General features: G+C 40.5%; 1 protein-coding gene across 1 annotated transcript in view; it reads right to left on the reverse strand.

The window, feature by feature from the left end:
• SYNPO2L (synaptopodin 2 like) overlaps positions 1 to 14,393 on the reverse strand; it is a 39,918-nt gene extending 25,525 nt beyond the window's left edge. Inside the window, exons 1-2 of the mRNA XM_063307625.1 lie at positions 14,186 to 14,393; positions 2,380 to 2,531 (exon numbers count right to left, since the gene is read on the reverse strand). Coding sequence (XP_063163695.1) covers positions 2,380 to 2,531; positions 14,186 to 14,296 — 263 coding nt within the window. The 5' untranslated portion in view covers positions 14,297 to 14,393. The remainder of the gene's footprint in view (positions 1 to 2,379; positions 2,532 to 14,185) is intronic.
• Positions 14,394 to 20,101: the final 5,708 nt, after the last annotated feature.

The raw sequence follows: 20,101 nt of genomic DNA on the forward strand, positions 1-20,101 counted from the left end.
AATGATGAAATGGTTCTTCCCTTCTTTCATATCCAGGTAAAATTGACAATAGTTCTGCCAATTTCTCTTCAAGCCCAAGATACAAGAAGGTGGGTAAAACTGGGGTTTTCTTTTTAACTAGTCTACCAGCAGATGCACCAGATGGGAAAATGTCAAAAGTAAGAATGAGTTAATAGAGGGGTTCATATGAAAGGTCTATTGGTGAAAATCTCATATCCTCAAAGACTGCCACAGAAAGGAAAGGGATTGGTGCTAGCTTTCCTGGCACAGCTAAGGGTGGTAAGGAAGCTGGACATCTACCAATGAGGAGCTTGCTAAGCATAGTCCAGACAGAACACCAGGCCATTGCTCCAAAGTGGAGGAAGGGGTTGAGATCTGGCTTTATTTTCAGCCCAGATCCTCCTAAACCTTCAGGACTACTTTTGTGTGGCACTGCTAAAGTGTCTCATTCTTCTCCTCCCAATGGGCAAGCATTCCCTCCAGCCAGTTAATGGGGCAATAAAACAGCAATTAGCCAGTGCTCTGTCCCCTAACCTTCAGAGCAGCCAGAAGGTGACCTGGTGCCTTCACTCAAGGAAGGGAAAGGAGACCCAGGAAGTGGATGCAATGGGAGTTCTCACCAGTGGAGAACCACAGATGGAGAGGCAATGCAGCAAACTGACCTATTTCCCCTATCTGTAGTAGTACTGGGTCAATTAATTTCCAGTGTTAATCATGTCTATGCATAAAGACTCCTGGAAACCTCATACATAATGTGAGGCACATAATGTGTGAGGCACAAAACCCTATCTTGAACTGGAAGAGTCCTGTGGGGGAAATATGATAGTGCCCTTCAAACAAGCCAAAAGAGTATCAGATAGAAGAAGGTCAAGACAGACCTGTTCTCTCTCATTTCAGAGTGCAGGAGGACATAGAATAAGGAGCTTCCATTGCAGAAAGTCAGATTCCAAGTGATTGTTAGGAGAAAGTTCTGCTAGTAAGAGTTCAATTACTTGGAGAGATGATGGGTTTCTCTTTACTTGGATATACTCTTCTACTTCAGGAAGGAGCTCTGTAGCCTTCTATCCAGAATTCCTGCCCTGAAGTGGAGATGAATCAAAACCTGATGGCCCATCAGATTCTATGACTTTATAGCCAGGTAAGCTTTTCTGTTGCTTTTCATAATTTCCATACATGGACAATATTGTAATATTGTTCCTCCTTCCAGCATCGCTAATGTTGCAGAATTGGCAACATGCCACACCATGATTTGCAGACGTCTGTAATGCTGCCATGGATCTTCCATGGGTGTTGCAGAGGGTGGGAGGAGGGGAGAAACAGACAAAGAATGTGTTTGCTATAGCAGAACTTGTTTGAAATAGAATCACTCTTCTCAACTTCACTGCTGGGAATCCCTAAGACTCTCCAATTGTACCAATCTTACATTAGCAGCTGCCAGCTTGTATGACATCACAGGTCTTCTCACTCCTTATTTGTTCCTAACTCAATAACTTAACCACCTACATAATCTGTAAGGATCCATTTCCTATGATTGCTAACTTTCTACAAGAGCTTTTGGCATGGGCTTTATCAAATATTTTTAAAAATAATGTGCATGATATTTATTAGATTATGTAATATATCTTCTTCTCAAAGATTTTGAACAGTTTGCTGAGATAGGACATTGACAGGGACATACTAATTTGTAAGAATTTTTTAGATGTCTGGCTCAATTGATCCTGAAGTCCATACCCCAATGCAGTTTATACAAAGTAATTTTTTAAAAGTATTAAATTAAAAAACATTTCTAAGATAAGCAATCTAGAAGATAAAAACTCTGGAATTACGCAATGTTGTTGCTGTGAATCGATGTCATGGATTTATGTTTCAGCCACACCAGTCATAATATTAAGGGCCATACATCCCTGATACTCTGGTACTGTACAGTACAAGGCAACTGGATTTTAAAAGGTACTCAAGGTGTCATTTAGAACATTGCACAGGAAAGCTGATATTGCAAGTCTGACATCCTGCTTAGAAGGGTCCATCGAAATGCTGTGGGTTAGCTAAGTGGGCCTCAGCCTGGTCTGAATGCCAGAGTGCACCGGAGCCTCACAGATCTCATTCTGATACTAATTTTTCAGCAGGATATGTATAATAAATATCAGGGCAGAACCCTTGCACTGCTTTCAGAGAATTTTTTTACTGTGATCTTTCCACGCACACTTTGGTCTAAACATAGGATAGAGATAATTGGGGAGATTTATGAAATCAGAGATGATTCCACCAAAAGTTCATAAAAAGTATTTAATGCTGCTCTTTCAATTAAAAATATACAATTTACCCAAATGCTTTGGAGGCATTCCATCTTTCACTCAGTCCCACCAGATGTTCCATTACCTTTTAACAACAATGCTGAGGGTGCTACTGGAAGAATCGATGATCTGCATGGCAGTGGCATGGGACAGGCTGGCACATGGCTTTCCATTAATGGATACAAGTTCATCATTTTCCCATAGGCCCCCGCGACACGCTTTACTTCTCTTGCGAATCTAAGAAAAGGAAAGCAAAGTTGGGATCAGCAGTCCAGAAGTGCCTCTTTCACCTACTCAACTTTTCAACAGGTAGTGAGGGGGTCTTAGGCAGAGGCCCAGGCAGGTGAATCCACAGGGTATGATCAAAAAAGTCAAGATAGCAGCCACAATGGTGTGATGGAAGCTTCACCTATTTTTATGTCACACATTAAAAATGGGTGGAGCTTCCATCGTGCCATCATGGTTGTTTTTACCACACCCTGGCTCAGCCATTACAGTACACTCCCTTCTCACTTTTACTTTGGGATACTTTATCTGAACAAGAAAAAATAAATAAATAAAACAAGAGTTGTTCACTGTCAAATATCTAGGTTTTGCCAGTAACACAATGTCTCAAAATCTGTTGTTGCTTGTAAGCTATTTTAAGTATTAAAATATTTTAAAAGATAACATGCAAAAGTTATCTTTAACAAGTACTCACATAAATTCACAAATAGGAAGAAGCTGAATATGCAAAGATGTTACTGGTCAAATGGCTTCAGAAAGGCTCTCAGGAGAGATGATGAAAGCCAGCAAAGAAATATGGACAGGTGTCAGATGTACCCTGGCATGTGGGGGGATGTGTCTTAGACACACCAGCAAGACAGTGCTTGCCCATACAGTTGTCCTGTTGAGGTTTTGTCAGCCATACTAGGTAGACCAGACCAGGAAACCAACTGTCCAGGAAGGCTAAGATGACTTTTATTGAGATTGGCTATACAGTAAGAATAGAATCTTGGAAGTCTGACTGTGTTGGACCTCCTCCCCCTTCTTATACTCCAGCGAATCAGGGAGATGTCTGAGTCTGTTCCGAATATTATCAGTTTGTTGTGAACTTAAGACATGTTTCACCTCTTGTCACTCTGGTGATGGAACTTACTTTCTACAGGTTTTGCCAGAGGAGGGAGAACTGATTATTTGTAATAATAATTTAATTTATATACCATTGTGAGAAAAAGGGTGTCTGCCCACACGAGGTAGGACAGGGTGCCAGACCCCTTTTTTTCAGAGGTTTTATTCACTGCTGCCACACATGCTAATAACAAGCAATAAGCCTCAGCTGAAGCACACAGAATCCAGTCCGAAGGGTTGTGCTCACAGAGAACCAGGTGCCTTTTGTTTAATCTCTAAGAACCAGGTAAGTATATAGGCCCAGCCGTCTAGTACATGGGTAAGATCAGGCTTATCCCAGGCAAGTCCAGAGGACTAAGATAATTCCCCAATTCTAGTTTCCAAGTCTATACATGTATTAAAGACTCAAGCACAGAGGACCCATCTAACAGGGTTTTATGGAGGGTTACAACAGCTTTCAAGGACAGAGATTCAAACTCACCCATCAACACATGGGATAAACTGATCAACTACATTCCAGGTAAGGCATATGTAGGGTTACCAGACATCTGGCAAAAGGGGGACATGTCCTCCTTTTTGTCCTCATATCCTCCATCCAGCAGGCATAGCCTTAAAATCAAATATTGTCCGGCTTTTTGAATGTTGTTTTTTTTTAATTGGACTGTTTTCCCAACAGTAGTCATTCAAACTTTCATGTACTGTGACCTTGCAAATTGTCTGTTTCTTCCTTTCCCTCATCTGCCAACAGATTCAACAGCCTAGATTTACATTATTTATTTCCTGATTCCCGCAATCGGCTTCAATCCAGTCCCTTCAAATCTCTGATCACTCTAGTCTGGAGATCACACAACTCGTCCTACGTTTCTATGGTGAAATTTAAAAAGCACATCATCACTGATTCCACATTACCGCCAGCATACATTCTTGAAAATAAAGATTTGTTGGAAAAATATTGCCACTGAAAAACCAGTCTCTCTGATACTGGAAAAAGTAACTTCATATGCATTTAGGACTCAGTACATTTTTTCTGCACTTTTTCGCTGAGTAATAATTTTTGTTGCAGATGCCAAGAAAATGAAACAATGTGTCCTCCTTTCCCCCAATTTGTCCTCCTTTCCAACAGTCTGTGTCCTCCTTTGCCTGCTCAGACATTTGGTAGCCCTAGGCATATGGCTCTTGTTTCCTATAAAGCCAAATCTGAAGGGAAGTCAGCCTGCCTATTTCTGGCCATGCCCATTGCTTAGAGTAGGGTGAAATATGCTGTAATTGTGCTTTATCAGTAAAATCACCAAAAACCAATTCTTGCAAAAAGATGAAGGAGAATATGAAAAGCACTGGAACGCTGAGATCTGCTACCAACTTTATCTAGATTCTCCTCTGTTATGGAGTAAAGAAATGAGATACATTCTAAGGAAAATGGCTAGCATGAAACTGAGTTCTAGTCACTGAGCAACTGATGGGTCATGCAAATGTACAATTCTCAGTATGTTAGGAAGAAGAGGTGATTTTCCTGTGTTAATAATGTTGTTGTAATAATGGGATCCTCTAGCTTCAAGGTCCCTATATAGTGCCTGTGAGCATCAGTGTAGCTGCAAAGATATTTCTTCCTGCCTTCCTCACTTCAACTTTTTAAAAAAATCAATTTAATTACAAATAAATGCAAAATGTAAACGGGAACTTGGCCCACTACAAAACAAAGCGCCAACCTTCACATCATCTTTATTTCCAAAAATGCCTCTGGACCCTTCCACTTCGTTTTGCTTATTTGCTTCCTGGGAAATTGGGAAGTTGGGGTTTGCTGAGAGAGTCGTACGATTCTGGCACCAGGGCTCAAACTTTGCCTTAGGCTTCTACTTAAGATGTTGGGCAAGTGACTTCTTGCTCTCTGGGAAAGGGACATTCTGTAGCAGTTCCTGGTAGCCATTTTGTGAAAGTGATCGCAGCAAAATTCCAAAAAGACACCCCAAAATAACTGTCCTAAGTTATTTATTTAACATTTATGTAAAGTGGCTGTAGAGATTATTCTTACGGCAACTGTATTAATTAGCACTATATCAGACAGTTAGCTCTCCTTTAATCCATCCTGTTGAATGAAATACCACATGATGGGTGATCATTATCTGAAGAAGACCCAGGCAGACGGCAGACATTCCTGGCTGAAAAGGCAGACTCACACTGGCCAGCACCATATTGAGGTAATTCCTTCTTCCTCCTGCCAATTTTAACATAAATTCTCTTGCTGCTTGCAGAAGAGGCAGGAAAAATAATGTCCCTTTGCAGGATGTAAAGAATCTCATCAGCATAGTGGGCAGTAGTTCCTATTAACAAGTTGGGCCCATATATGCTCTTGTTTCTAAGTAAAACAGAGCCATAAAGTACTATGATTTCCATGCTGAGTGTGGGACAGCAACAAGACTCATGCAGTAGTGAAGCTGCACAAAGACAAGGAGTGCCCCCAGGCCGAAAGACATGATCAAAGACTAATAAATAACCCCTGAGCCATTCTCGTTTGGTATGTCTTTGGAGGACAGGAAGGCTTCGCGTGCTATGGTCCATGGGGTCACGAAGAGTCGGACACGACTTAACAACTGAACAACAACAACAACTTCTTAAAACAGCCAAAATTAAAAGCAAAATACTTGCTTTCTAAATAATACTATTTTGCACTTCGTGTTTTGGCTTACAGAGAATCAATCAATGTTTCAGGCCTTGCTGAATCAATCCCCTGGAACCTGCCATGGCATAGTATCCTAACTGGCATGCCTCCCTCACCCGGGGATTCTGGGATGAACAGGGCCAGGTGGACAGTTCTCTCCAGGGGAAACCTACCAATCAGAGTCATGTCACTGGAGAGCATTCTGAGAAGTTTAACCCTGACAGGCTGACCCTCTGAGATACTGGGTAATCTACCATGATAGTTGGGCTGCAGATCTCTGGGTAACCGGAGATGGCAGCATAAGGATAGGGAAATCTCTAAATCTTCACCACTCTCTAGTGGTAATCTGGATTTCTGCAGCCCAGACATAGTAGGGTTAATGATGGGAAATTCCCAAACCTATACTTCCAAAATGTCAAGCACTAGTAGAAGCCCTGACAACAAATTCTAACATTTGCTGTTAACAACAAAGGGCTCCTATATTTATTCAAGCAAACTGACAGCATCTATTCCTAAAGGCTGTCAGACAAAGTAATGTTAAAGGCACAAATTACAAACTTCTCCACCTCTGTCGATTAGGAAACATAGTGAAGAAAGCACAATTGATATTATAGGACTGGCAAGTCAGTTAATCAAGCTAAAGGTGATAATTAAAGCTGCAGAGAGCCATTAAAACAGAGCATTCAACTTCCTTTAATTAATAACAATCTGGAATAATTGTAATTGGGATTGCAGGACCAGCAATTGAGATTACACCACCTCCTACACGGTAGTCCCTATTAAAAATCACCACCTGCACACTATTAATTAAATAGAAGGCAATTGGCTTCTTAATAAGAGGTTTAGCTTCACATCTGGCACAGTCCTCAGAGTATCTTGTGCAAAATGGAGGTGAGAAGAAAGGGGAGGTATCTGTTTTGGGAGCTGTGACCTGGCTAGGAATCTGTTGGACTTTTATCAGCCTCTGGGGTCCAACTCCTGCTGCAGTCTTAAAATAGCAACAGCTCATTCCATCTGCTGCGTCCGTTAGCACAAGTGCCATCACCCTGGCCTTTCAGAGTCTTTGCCCTTCCTCTGCCTTTAACATTTAAAAAAATGTGGAATGAGAACATGAAACCGTAAGATCAAGCAGCGGAGCAAGCGGCTCTCCTCCTGGGCTTATCCAACTGCGTGCCCTTCCGCCTTTTTGTAGCTTTCTTCCTAATTTCCTGGGAAGAACATCCAGGCCTCAAAAGCAAGAAATGGCGAAGGAGACGCAAGGCTGTCTGCTATTACATCAGGAATCAGGACTCAGGTGCCCCAAAGCCAGAGAGCGGGTGCATCTCCAGTCCAAGGGAGATGCTTGGGACTGACCTCGGCTTACTGCTCCCAAAATAAATGGAGCCCCTAGACATAAAATTTCTTGATATGAACTCAAGAAAAAAAATCATTTTTGGAACTCAGTTTGACACAAATCTAACAGAGGATTCCTGCCCCAGGGCTTATGTGTAAGTTTCTACCTGTCTACCGTACTTATGTATCTCTCTGAAACATAAATGATATCAAAACATTTCCTGATGTTTTTATATCATCACAAAAGGTGCCATTAATGATTGGCCATGCTCTTCCACAGGAGACTCAGTTCCCTGAGGTCTTTCCCCAAATCTTGATTATTCTTATAGGCTATCTGGGATGGGGGAAAAACGGGGGGTAAAAAATGCAGCACTAGGCTGACAAGCATCCCACCAGCATCCCTCAAGCCAAATTTTTTCAGAGCTTGGTTTGGAATATTTTGGAATTGGGGGAGCCTAGAGGCAAAATGGGAGCTCATTCCTTACCACCCTGAAATCTTCCCACTCCCCCCACTTAGGGAGCAGAGCTCTTGACATGCCATGTAAAGCCTGATGTGGCAGTCAAGCAGGTAGAAGGGGTACACTCAGAGGGATGTCCATGCAGGGGGATGGAGGTCAAAAATGTCAGGATGGCAGCCACAACTGCACAAGCAAAGCCCCACCCCTTTTTAGAAGCCCTGCTCCCATGGTCATGGATGTCGTCTTGACTTTTTGACATCCCCCATGGAACCCCCACATACTCTGAAACTATTCCCTCTTGACCCTTTAATGTATTATCTGTGATAAAAGGAAAGGCATGGAAGAAGTTGTGAAAAACACAGCAGAGTTACAAATGCAAAGTGACCTCTCTGGATACTCATAACTTCCTTCAATGAAATGGGATGATTCAGATACAAGGCTATGAGAAAAACTGGGACTGGAAGCATCCAATATCACAAAATAACAAGAAGAGTCTTCTGTATACTGAAAGTATTACTATATTGTGGTTAAAGCTTTTGGGATCAGAGCTGATGTTAGCAGATATCTAAAGTAAAATAAAACTAAACTGCGTACACACACAATCCGGACAGGTGAGCAGAAAAAGGCAGAGCAAAATAAAGTGAAGCAAAAAAAATCATCCAGACAGTGACAATTATATATAAACAACACAGTAACCATTAACAAGATGGTTATATAATTGCATACATATCCTGGCATTTATAACTAATTAATTCCATCCCTCTTAAATGGAAAGGCCATTTTGGTCATCAAATCTATGCCCCTGCTCAGTGTAGGAATATAAATTAAAATATCATCAACACAAATTAGTTTTTAAAATCAATAATCTGATTTAAGCCTCAGAAATACAATAAATGCAAAATTATTTACTTAGGCAAAATAAATCAAGTGCACCAATATAGGATAAAGGATACCTGACCTGGTAGTAATACCTGTGAAAAAAGACTTGGAATCATAGAATGTAAGTTTAGACCTCTGAGATCATCCAGTCCAAATCCTTGCCCATAATTAATTACCACAGCATCCCAGAGGGATGACCATCCAACATCTGCTTAAATACCTTCAATCATGAAAAATCCACCATATCCTAAGGCTTATGTTCCATTGTTGAAGAGCTCTTATCACTGGAAATCCTTTACAATGGCCAAAATCTGCTTCCTTGTAATTAAAACACATAGTTTCTTGTCTTCTGGAGCAACAATGAACAAGTCTATCCTATCTCCTACATGACATTGCTTGAGATAGTTATCAAGTTTCCCTGAAACCTTGATTTCCTCAAAGCTAAACATATCCTATGCCTCCATCTGGTCCTAATACACACACTTATATATATTTATATTTACATCCAGACCCCTTGTAATCTAAGTTCTTTCCTCTGGACATGCTCCAGTTCTTAATGTCCTTTCTAACATGAGGTGCCCAGAAGTGGACACAATATTTGAGGTGTGGTCTAACCAACACAGAAGAGAGAAGAACATGAATTCTCCTGATCTTGACCCTGTACTTCTGCTAATGAAGTCTAGAAGTGCAATTTTTTTCAGCTGCATCACACCATTGGCTCATATTCAGCAAATCATACACACCTTTTTGTAAGTATGGCTGCCCAGTATGGTTCCCCTCACCCTTGATCTTATACTCTCATTCCTTTGATTTTTCTTAACCAAATGAAGGTCTTTGTATAATTGTTGGTTTCTGCTCATTGTCCCAGTTTGTCAATATCTCCCTGAATCTTGATCCTGTCTTCTATCAGGTTTGCTATTCCCCTTATCATGGAGTTAGAAGGGACTTTAGAGGCCATACTGTCCAAAAAACTAATAACCAATGTTTTTGAAGAAATGTTAATTGTAATGTTTTTAAAATTAAATAAGTGTTTCAAGTTGCTTTGCAGGGGTTGTTCATGATAAGTCCATGATGGTTCCTGCTAAGCAATGCCTTCTTTTCTAAATGCTCACAATGGTATCAGCACCAAGCTAACCAGTTTGTAGTTACCTGGGTCTTATTTTCTTTCTCTTTTTGAAAACAGGGACAAAGTTAATCAGCTCAACATGTTTGAAGCCTCAGAGCATCAAGGGTGTGTGTGAGACCTGTATTAGTCTTGGATCAGCCCAGCTCTTGCATTCAACTGGCTCTGCAGAGAGCTATGTTAGCACTTCTCGAGTACCTGAAGAAGCGCCATAGGCAAAGAGGTCATGTCCCGTTTTCTTATGTTCTAGAGTACAGGACATCAAATAATTGGACTTAAATCACAGAAGACAGATTCTAACTGAATGTTAGGAAAGATTTCTTAGTGCTCAGAGCAATTAAGGCAGTGAAACCAGTTATCCACTAAGATTATGAACTTCTACTTGCTAGATGTGTTCAGCAAAGCCACCCACCAGGGAAGCTTTAATTGGGATTTTTGAACTGAAAAGAAGGGGTTGGATTCTATGGATTTTGACTCTAGTCCCCCCAATCAACTTGCTGGATATAAACTTATTCAACTAAATAATATTGCAGTAAGAGAGGGCAGCCTTCGTATGTTGTACATTAACCTAATAGTGGGTCAGAATCATAAGACAACCGTTAGATGCTGAAGAGATTGAGAAGCTGAGGTCCCCAGAATTTATGCCCTGCAGAGAGCCTTGGGTGCAGCCAGAGATAAAATGGGGACATTATTAACCCTAGTAGATAGTTACATTAACTATATTAAAATTTAATTAAATGTAAATATCATGAAATTTAGTTTTTCCCCAGGCCCTGTCATTGAAAGCTAAATATGGTCCTATAGTGTAACCATCATATAATGCAAGACAGACTAAATTAGGCCAAATTGCCATCCAGGTGCATAACACAGTTTCACATTGTGTGGAAAGTTCAGCTGGAAAAAAACAAGAGATCTGGGCTTATTTGGAGAAGAGAGAGCAAGTGCCAAAAAAGCCTCATGGACCTGTGAATAAAGTCATGAGTGCTCAACCTCAACTCAGAGGCTACTTCTTACAAAGAGCAAAGCTTTGGGGTGTCCCACAACAGAGGAGAAAAGAGGACAGAGGGCTTTCTGGCTGTAGAAGAGCGAGAGAGAGAAGGAAGGCATTGTGGGTGAAAGAGATTGTGTTTTGACAGGGATAATTCTGAAAGAGAAAACTGTGAATTTGTGTTTTGGTTCTCAGTTCGCCCCTTTGCTTCCTATTCAGGTTCTTCCCACAGTATCACTCATTTCTTAGAGCAGGAAAATATTGATTTAAAGGAGAAAAATTGTGTTCCGTGGCTTGAACTCAACCTCTGAGCCAAATAAGCTCTTTGAGCCAGTACTGTATGTATTTTTGTGAAAAAGATATTAAGATATTTTGTGACTGGCTGCAGAGAGATGTAAAAAGATACTGTGAAGAGAAGCAAACTGGAAGCTGCTTTAGGGTTAGGGTGAAACATTTTTCCTTATTCTTTTTTAAAGATTTTGATAGAAAAAAAGAGGCAACAAAGTATCATGAAACAAGCCAAAAAGACATAAAGTATGAGTACAAATGAAGCCAGGCTGTTTTCACATAACACACTAAGCCACAAACTAGCCAAATACATTTCAATTTAATTTGTTGTGCAAACCTGGGAGTTTGATTAACCCCATGTGTCATGCAAACTCAGAAAAATGGATTAATTGGGTAAAACTTGCTTCTTTTTAGGATCAGCATGCAGTACAAAACACAAGGTCCAGGTGATGCAAAACATCATTCTCCCTTCCATGAGACAACCCCTTCAGTGTCATGGAAGATACCTCAGATGGGGAAGAGAGGACAAACCATCCTACAGAGACCTCTGCTGTAAATAAACCAGGCCAGCACTGAACCTGGCCAGAATCAGTCCCCATGAGCTCAGCACTCTGTCCTAGTCTCTGCTCTCAACTGAACAAGACAGCTAAGCAGGTGATATGAATGGCAGCAGCAGCACCACCACCACCAATGACAGGAGGCCAGTGAGTGCTGAAGTGCTCAGTTCCAAGAGAAAGCAGTTAAGGAAAATAAAGGTATACTCAATGCAACTCAGTACTGCCTTGCAGCTGAGAAGACAAAAGAGCAACAGTATAACCTGCTCCAGTATAACCTGCTTGAGGGCAGCCATTTCCATTGATGGGGTGAACCTGTGCAATTTATTCCCCTTGTGCCCTGAACCCTAATTGCCTGGCAGACCTTTTTGCATAGGACTCTTTTCTGCCTGGACCCGTGTTGCTTCTCTTCTCTTTGTCCTCCAGACCTGGAAAAAAGACCCTGACTGGTCTGATGCCAATTCTGGACTGGTCGATGGTCATGACAAGTAGCCTCAGCAAGTAGACTGTCACTACACCTTCACAACTCTCAGTCCTCAATCCTGACTCCCAGATAGGACAATGTGTACTTCCTACCCATATTTGGGGGAAAAAAATACTATTACTATATTATTTCCATTCTTAATGTAATCACTGAAGTAAAAAAAGAAAAATAAGATGGTAGAAGCAGCACCAATAAGAGTTTACAATTCAGTGACAATTATAAGTGCCTTAAATTCCATAAATGAAGTAGGACAACTGCTGTAAACAGTTTAGTCTGCACGTCTCCTGACTCATCCTGCCTCCTACCTTCTCTCACCATTATGGCAAGGCAGGAGGGTTGGATAAAGACCTCTTAAAGTAGGACTATTGGGTTATGACATACATACCATGAGATGATTCACATTTATTTTGTTTTACAGATTTTCTTCATGGGGAGAGAAAAATGGGTATAGTGGGGGTTTTTTGGCTTGAAACTAAGGAGATAGGGTGAGGCCCTCACTTACTGGCCAGTGGCTAGAGATTGGCTGAGACATCTCCACTCACCTTTTGCCAGACCAAGCATGTTCTAATTGGCTGTCAGTTCTCAGTAAGGTGCTAGTTCTCAGTATAAAAGGACTTGTCACACCCCATAACTAAAATGGCCAGAACAGTTCATTAACCTCAGAAATTAGATGACAGAATGGGTGGTGGGTTGGAAGCATCCTTTGCTTTTCTTTGGTCAGTTATTGGAGACATGTTTGTGTTATCACAAGTTTTAATATGTATTTCCTAAGGATATTGCAAGTAGTGATTTTAGTATCAGTTGTAGGCTTTTTGTTACTGCCGTTGGAGATTATTTGCATGTTTATTGTTAATTTAAATATATTTATAGATATGCTGTTGCAGCCTCTATAGATTAATATATAGAAAAGCAATATAGAGGAATAAACCTGCACTCAGAGATGTTATTCTTTTCTGATAAATCTTCTGTTATTTCACAGGGGACAACACATTAGACAGTTCAGTACAGCTCCAATACAACTAACGTATGCCATCCCCATAGGTTCTGTTAGAAACCATTTCACTTTCCTAAGACAAGATTTACATATTGCATTGGTTTTAGAGGGGTTTAATATTAGGATGATATGGATATAGCATATATATACACAGAATAACTTGGTTCTATGGCAGATATAGATCTAGTTTACAAATTCTCAAGTAAGGGGAAACGATTTCCTAAACAATTTTCATGGGCACAAACTCATCAGTGAGTTTTAAACTTTTTTTTTGCACTAGTAGGAGCAAAGGACTCTGAAATTCAAGCAACATTGTCACTGCCTTTTTAAATTCCCTTTTTGTTTTAATCACCTTTCAGATCTTAACAATCATACATGGTTTGTGCATTTTTGAAAATAAAATTATCTCCCAATTTTTAAAAACTTAGTCAGTTAAACAGCTGAGTTTTAGTTGAAAAAAATGTGTAGGGGTAAAAAAATTACTCCAAATTTTGGATTATGGATTTGGAAGATGCACTTGTTACAGCAGACATTACTTGGGAGAGATCATCCCTTCTGCCTGAGAGAAATTGCAACTTCAAGATGTTGCTTGCCATCTACCTTTTTTTTACACGTAATTGTAATATATTTGGAGTTAAATTTACTTGTTATTGGAAAAAAGTGTTTAGACAAATCAATACAATTTTAAAATATATCAATTTGTGTAAGTAGTAAATTCAGGGTTCTTACTTAGCACATTACTTTCAGTCTTTGAGCATTAAATTTTGAAATGTACTTCAACAGCTATCAAGACTAGTGGCATGACTAGAGCACTGGTTGCAGACACCATATGGACCTCTCAAACTACATATTTATTTGAAATTTAGAATCATTATTTATATATGCAACAACAAAGACAGATATTCAAACTCCAGGGAAGACTGTTGCAGCCCTGGAAATAAATGGCTTGGAATGGAGCAAACGTATTCAAATCACTTTCCCCACTGTCTACTTCCACTCCAGAGCACTAGGTCTTTCTGTCCTACCTTGGATACTTGGAGGGGTCTGTTCTGTTCAGAGCCTTCCTGTAACCGGAAGCCCCAGGGGGCCCCTCCAGAGAGAGTTACAAGCACCTCTTCTTTGTCTTCGGCTCCCATCACCTCAGCACGCCTTTTTTGTGTGTGACAAATGTCCTTGCTGTAAAATAAATCTCCAGCTCTTAAGGGATGGTAGTCTGCATGTCCATTGCTGCAAGTAGCATCTACCTTCTCCAGTCCCTCCCAGCATTTGCTTTTCTCTGCCCCACCCCCATCCTTTTCCCAGGCACAGAAAGACCAACACTTGATACTCTTCTCAATGTCCAGCTGCCGAGCAGACCATTGCCAGGCGTGTGATACCCCTTTTGGTAAGACGCCAGAGTTATTTGCACATGTATCTTGTCAATCTCACTCTCTGTCCTCTCCACCTCCTGGCCTGAAACAGATCCTGGACGTCTCACTCCAGACTCAGGGCTGAAAATAGCTCACCTCCTGTCTTTCCACAGCTTTGTCTCATTCTTTTCCAGCTGGGGAGGATTTGATTTAAGCGCTGCGATAAAACACGGAATTAAAAAAGCTCCTGAAAGTGTTCTCTGCTGTTATTTATTGCCCACATGAGAAATCTTTAAGATATTTGTTTCATCTCCGTCAAAGCCACCTCTGTTTCTTGCAGTGAGTGCAATCAGATGGAAAGCAAATCTGGGCAAGACCGTTACAATGAATGGGACCTGTCAGTCATTTCAGTAGGGCTTGTGGAGCAGCTTTTCCCATTGGATTCGGCTCCACTGATTTCAAACTGCTAATGTAATCCACAGGTATGGTTGTCTGTACTGCATGCCTCCACGAATAGTAATGTAGTGGTATTAATGCAACAACCCATGAACAAAGTAACGGGATGATTTCCACTTTTTTTTAGACATTATTATTTAAAAATAATAAAGGCAGGATAGAAATTAAATAGATAAATATATCATATATTATATGATAAATATAAAATATAATACATACACACACACTGAAAAGTTGTCCACCTTTAATCTACCTAGTCCTTGTGACTCAAGCATATTCTGGATTTAATCATACAACCTGATAAACTATTTGTGTATACACACACACACATATAACCAATTTTCTTCAAACTTGATTGGTTCATGCTATCATAAGCCCATTCAGGCATTTGCAAGAAGTCATTTGTGGAGAGCTCAAATTAGTAAGAAAATAGGCCATACTTTCTATGAGTTCTACTTTGCTCAGTGAGGACTGGGTTAGGAAGGAATTTTCCTGAATGTCAGAGTGATTCTCCACATAGCCTGAGAACCAATTTAAAAAGGGCCCAAGAACTCATGTGAATGGAACTCATGTGAAGGTGAAGTATTCCTGTCTGTGTGTATGGAGTTTGAGATGTGATTGCATTTCCATTTGAATTCTCTGAACACCTGAACAGGTTTTGTGGGTGGAAACATCCAGGAAGAGACAGTCCTGTAAGTAACCCAGTTCCAAGTCCTCGTAAATGACTACCAGCACCTTGAATGGCACCCAGAAGCAAACTGGTAGCCAATGGCAGCTTGCAGAGTAGTGCAGTCACATGTGCTAAATAACTGGCACCATTAACTGCCTGCATCACCACATTCTGCATCAGCTGAAGCTTCCAAATAATCTTCACGGGAAAACCCATGTAGAGTGCATTGCAGTAGTCCATTCTGGAGGCCACAAGAGCATGAGTCCAGGAATGGGTGCAACTGATGCACAAACCAAAGTTGTACAAAGGCCCTCCTAGCCACAGCTGCCACCTGCTCCTTGAGCAGGAGCCACAAGTCCAGGAGAGCCCCCAGATTGTGCACTGGCTCTGAAGCAGTGCCACCCCATCCAGGACCAAAGATGGAAGGTCCCCAGAGACAGGAGGACCAAAATCCCAAAGACATTCAGTCTTCCTTTGGTTGAACTGAAGTCAGTTGCACCCATCCAGGCCCCCACAGCCTCCAGGGACTGAGACAGAACCTCCACAGCATCATTCAAGCAACCTGGGGTAGAGATATAAAGCTAAGTATCATCAGCATACTGATGATACCTCACCCCAAACTGTTGGATGACTTCACCCAGCAGCTTCATGTAGATGTTAAACAGGAAGGGAGAAAGTACCGAGCTGTGAGGCACCCCACAAAGGACAGCCATGGGCTAGAACACTTCCCCCCATCAATACCAATCGGAACCAATCCCGGACAACCAGCACATGCTTACCAGAGAGTTGGTCTGAATAGTGATACAGTATTCATTATAAATGAATACATATGAAAATAAGTAAGAAAAATACTTAATCTAAGGTTGTAGCACCTATTGCCCAGTTAAATATTTATTTCTTGTGAAAACTGATATGGTTGTGGCTGGCCAACTGTGATCTAGTTTCGTGATTCATGCCTAATAAGATCATAACTAGACTTTTGCAATATGACCTATGCAGAAATACCCTTGGATGGGCCAGAAGTTGCAGCTGGTACAGAATACTGTACAGCTACTTGTCGAATGCAACAGTTCTTAAAGCACTCTTCTGGCTGCCTTTAAGCTTACATAATTATACTAAATGGCTTAGGACCTGTACACTTAATGGCGTACCTACTCCAGTCCAGGCCACTAATGTCAGCTGAGAAGGGCCTGTTTGTGGTTCTATTGGTGAGCCTGCCTTGCAGTGCAGTCACTAGGACCTTTTTGATGATGATGTCCTGGCTATGGAATTCTCCCCCAGGGGAAGTATAGTGGGCCCCCATTGTCTTGCCTTTGTTGATTAGGCATTTGTAGAGTAATGGCCGTACAACAGGTTGTTGTTTTTATTATCATCCATTGATAGTTTTGTCAACTTTGGGCTCTGATCATGTTCATCTTTCCCTGCTCCAGTGAACCCAATTATTATGTTAATGGTTGATGAGCAAACATGCTTGCAATTATTAAAATTATATTAGGTATTTGGGAGGTAAATTTCAATTTGGACTCCTACAATAAATTGGGGGGGGGGGTAGGGGGGACTACCACTGGCAATAAATGACTTGAACTTTCCTTTCTTTGCTTTGATGTTTGTAATTATTCATAAGAAGGATCCTAACATTTACAACGCAATTGGGCTTCTGCTCCTATACCTTACCAAAATGATAGCTGCAGAGATTTAAATTTGAAATCTCTCAGCTAGAATACTGTATTGCTTGCAATAATCCTACAAAGAAAAGATGGCGTCCACAGTTGTTATAAGTCTCATAATATAATTTTCTAGTAATTCTAGAATGAATGGTACTAAATATGTCTCCTGCTATCCTTGCAGATTCCAAAAATAGAGCTAACATGGTGGTGAACGATTTACACAACTCTGATCAGCCTTTTTTCCACCAATCCAAGTATGGCAATAGGAGAAATGAGGCTCTGAATCAAAAACACTTAAGGCTATTCCCAGCAACATATACAAGCCAATAAACAAACTAATCTGAACAGAGTAGACTGGAGAGTGAAGGGATGCTGGTGAATCTAAATATTTGGAGAATGTGAAATTTAAATTGCAATGTACTTAGCTCTTTTGGAGAATATAACATTTGGGTTTCTCACAATTTTGGTTTACTTTAAGAATCCTTTAATCATGGATCCCAGTATTTGGTCCAGCACTGAGTACTGAGCACCAATCTCATGTAGTGAATCAAGCTGAAGAGTGATGAAGTTTAAGTTCCTAACCAGTCCTAGGTGATCCTAAGCACTATTTGTCAGTCTGTGATAGGGAACCAATTGCTGGAGAGGAAAAGTTTTTGAAATGTTACTTGGAATAAGCCCCAGAGACATCATCTCCCCTTGAGACACAGCACAATAAAAAGAAGACTAAAAGAGATATATCCTACGAACTGTTTTATTGCTCATTGTGTGTGACTGAGTGATTGTTTCTTGCTAGCAAGCAAAGGCAGCCTCATATACTCTAAAAGGTATATAAAGCAGTTTCAGGACTGGAGCAAGCAAGCAGAGTTTGGCAGGGGAATTTGCAAAATAGTTTAAAAGAGGGATCACTATGTTTTTTCTCTACAACTGAGAGGGTATATTATCTGAACCCAAGAATCTGTAAAAAGAGTAACTTGCTCATTGCAATGCTTAAAGAAAACATTAGAAGACTGGGAAAATGAGTGTCAGTAGCCATATTGTACTCCATAAATACATACGAAGATTTCTTAGGCAGAAACCGATGCAGGAAATGACTCCCTGCAAGTAAGAAAACTGGAGGGAAAGGGCATAAAGAATGAGAGTTGTTGTCAAAGAAATATTTGGAAGGTATTATGGAACAATAGGAAATTCTGCTGAATCGAAGACAAGAGAGAATGCAACTGCTCCCTATAACAGGACAAAAGGTTAAGGTAGTTGACAATTCCTTATCATGAAGAACAGAAACAAATACACTGGACTTGTGCTGTCTCTCAGAAGCATGGATACAAGAAAAGCACCCAACACTCATCAGATCCATGAAGAGTTACCTTTCCCTGCTGTGCCATGTGGGGATGAACGGTACACTCCAGAGTAACTACTATACTATCACATCACCTTGGACTTTGAAGCTCTAGGAAGAAAATCAAGAATTTGCAATAATAGATGGCCTTCTATCTGTCCTTCTAATTCATGGAAGAAGTGTAGAAAGAGGAAACTACTGCAGACAAACCACTGTTTACAAAAATAGTATCAGTGAGAGATTTGGCATCTGAGACTATGTTATGTCTCTGGATGAAGGACTATAAATGGGAGACAGATTGTTCTTCTTAAGAGCTGGGAAAATATATTTGGCCAAAGCGTACTAAACGTGATCAATAAGGCTTCAAACTGGAATCTGTAGGGAAGAAGATGACAACATGAAGGAAAGGATTTTAAACAAGAGGTTAGGCACTCTAGGAGAAAGTAAGAGACTAATTATAGTAGAACAAGCCACAATTTTTTAAAAAATGTGGAAAAGCTGGTGTTTAAAGCTCATGTTGTTTGCTGTCCACACGGTAAATGTTCCAAATACACAAAATAAACAAGATTTGAACTTGAAATATAGGGTAAATATGACTTAATAGGAATAACAAAGACTTTATAGAATAACATGCATGATTAGAATATAGTTACAGCTTTTTCAAAACAAGGATGCAACTTGTTCAAAGGAGAACTATAGAAATAAGTTAAAGAAAACAAACAGATTAACAGAATAAGTAGATAGGGAAAGAAAAGCAATACTGGCACTGGCTTGTACTATTAATCACTCCAACAGACAACATGGGTTGCATCGTCTCATTGGATGGCACCTCTTCCAAAGAGTAGAGAGAGAAACTGTTAGGTAAAGAGTCTGAGATTTTGCTGAAACTACCCTCCACTGCCTTGATTCTACAGTCTGACTCTGATCTCAACAAAAATATATGGCCTCCAATCCCATCAAAGCATCAATAACAGCACTGAGAACCAAAGCGCAGAGAAACAAAAGGAAGAAAGATAGTAACCACAGAACAGTTTGGATTATTTCAACATGAGGTACATTTTTGTGATGAGGGATTCCTGGCATTATACCTCATGAGAACTGAGAAAATGTGTTTGGAAGGTGTTTTGAAAAACTAATCCAGAGGGCTTTAAATTGAATCCTCTGGGGGAAGGAGAAGGGAGCTCAGAAAACAGTGTACTACCACATATTGGAATGGGACTGATACACAGCAGTGATACACAGGATGTGGAGGCACCCAATAAGGAGCATTAAAAACAGGAAGGAATAGGTCAAGTTATATTACTCAAGCTTTCCAGTGACGCTATACAAATGCGTGGAGTATGGGGAACAAGCATGAAGAATTAGAAATCTTAATGCCGGAAGGCAGATACGATTTAATGGGTGTTCCTGAAACCTGGTGGGATGAAACTTATGACAATACTCCAAATTTATTAGTCCTCTCT

This window comes from Candoia aspera, chromosome 6 (assembly GCF_035149785.1).
Source record: "Candoia aspera isolate rCanAsp1 chromosome 6, rCanAsp1.hap2, whole genome shotgun sequence".
In the NCBI taxonomy this organism is placed as follows: Eukaryota; Metazoa; Chordata; class Lepidosauria; order Squamata; family Boidae; genus Candoia; species Candoia aspera.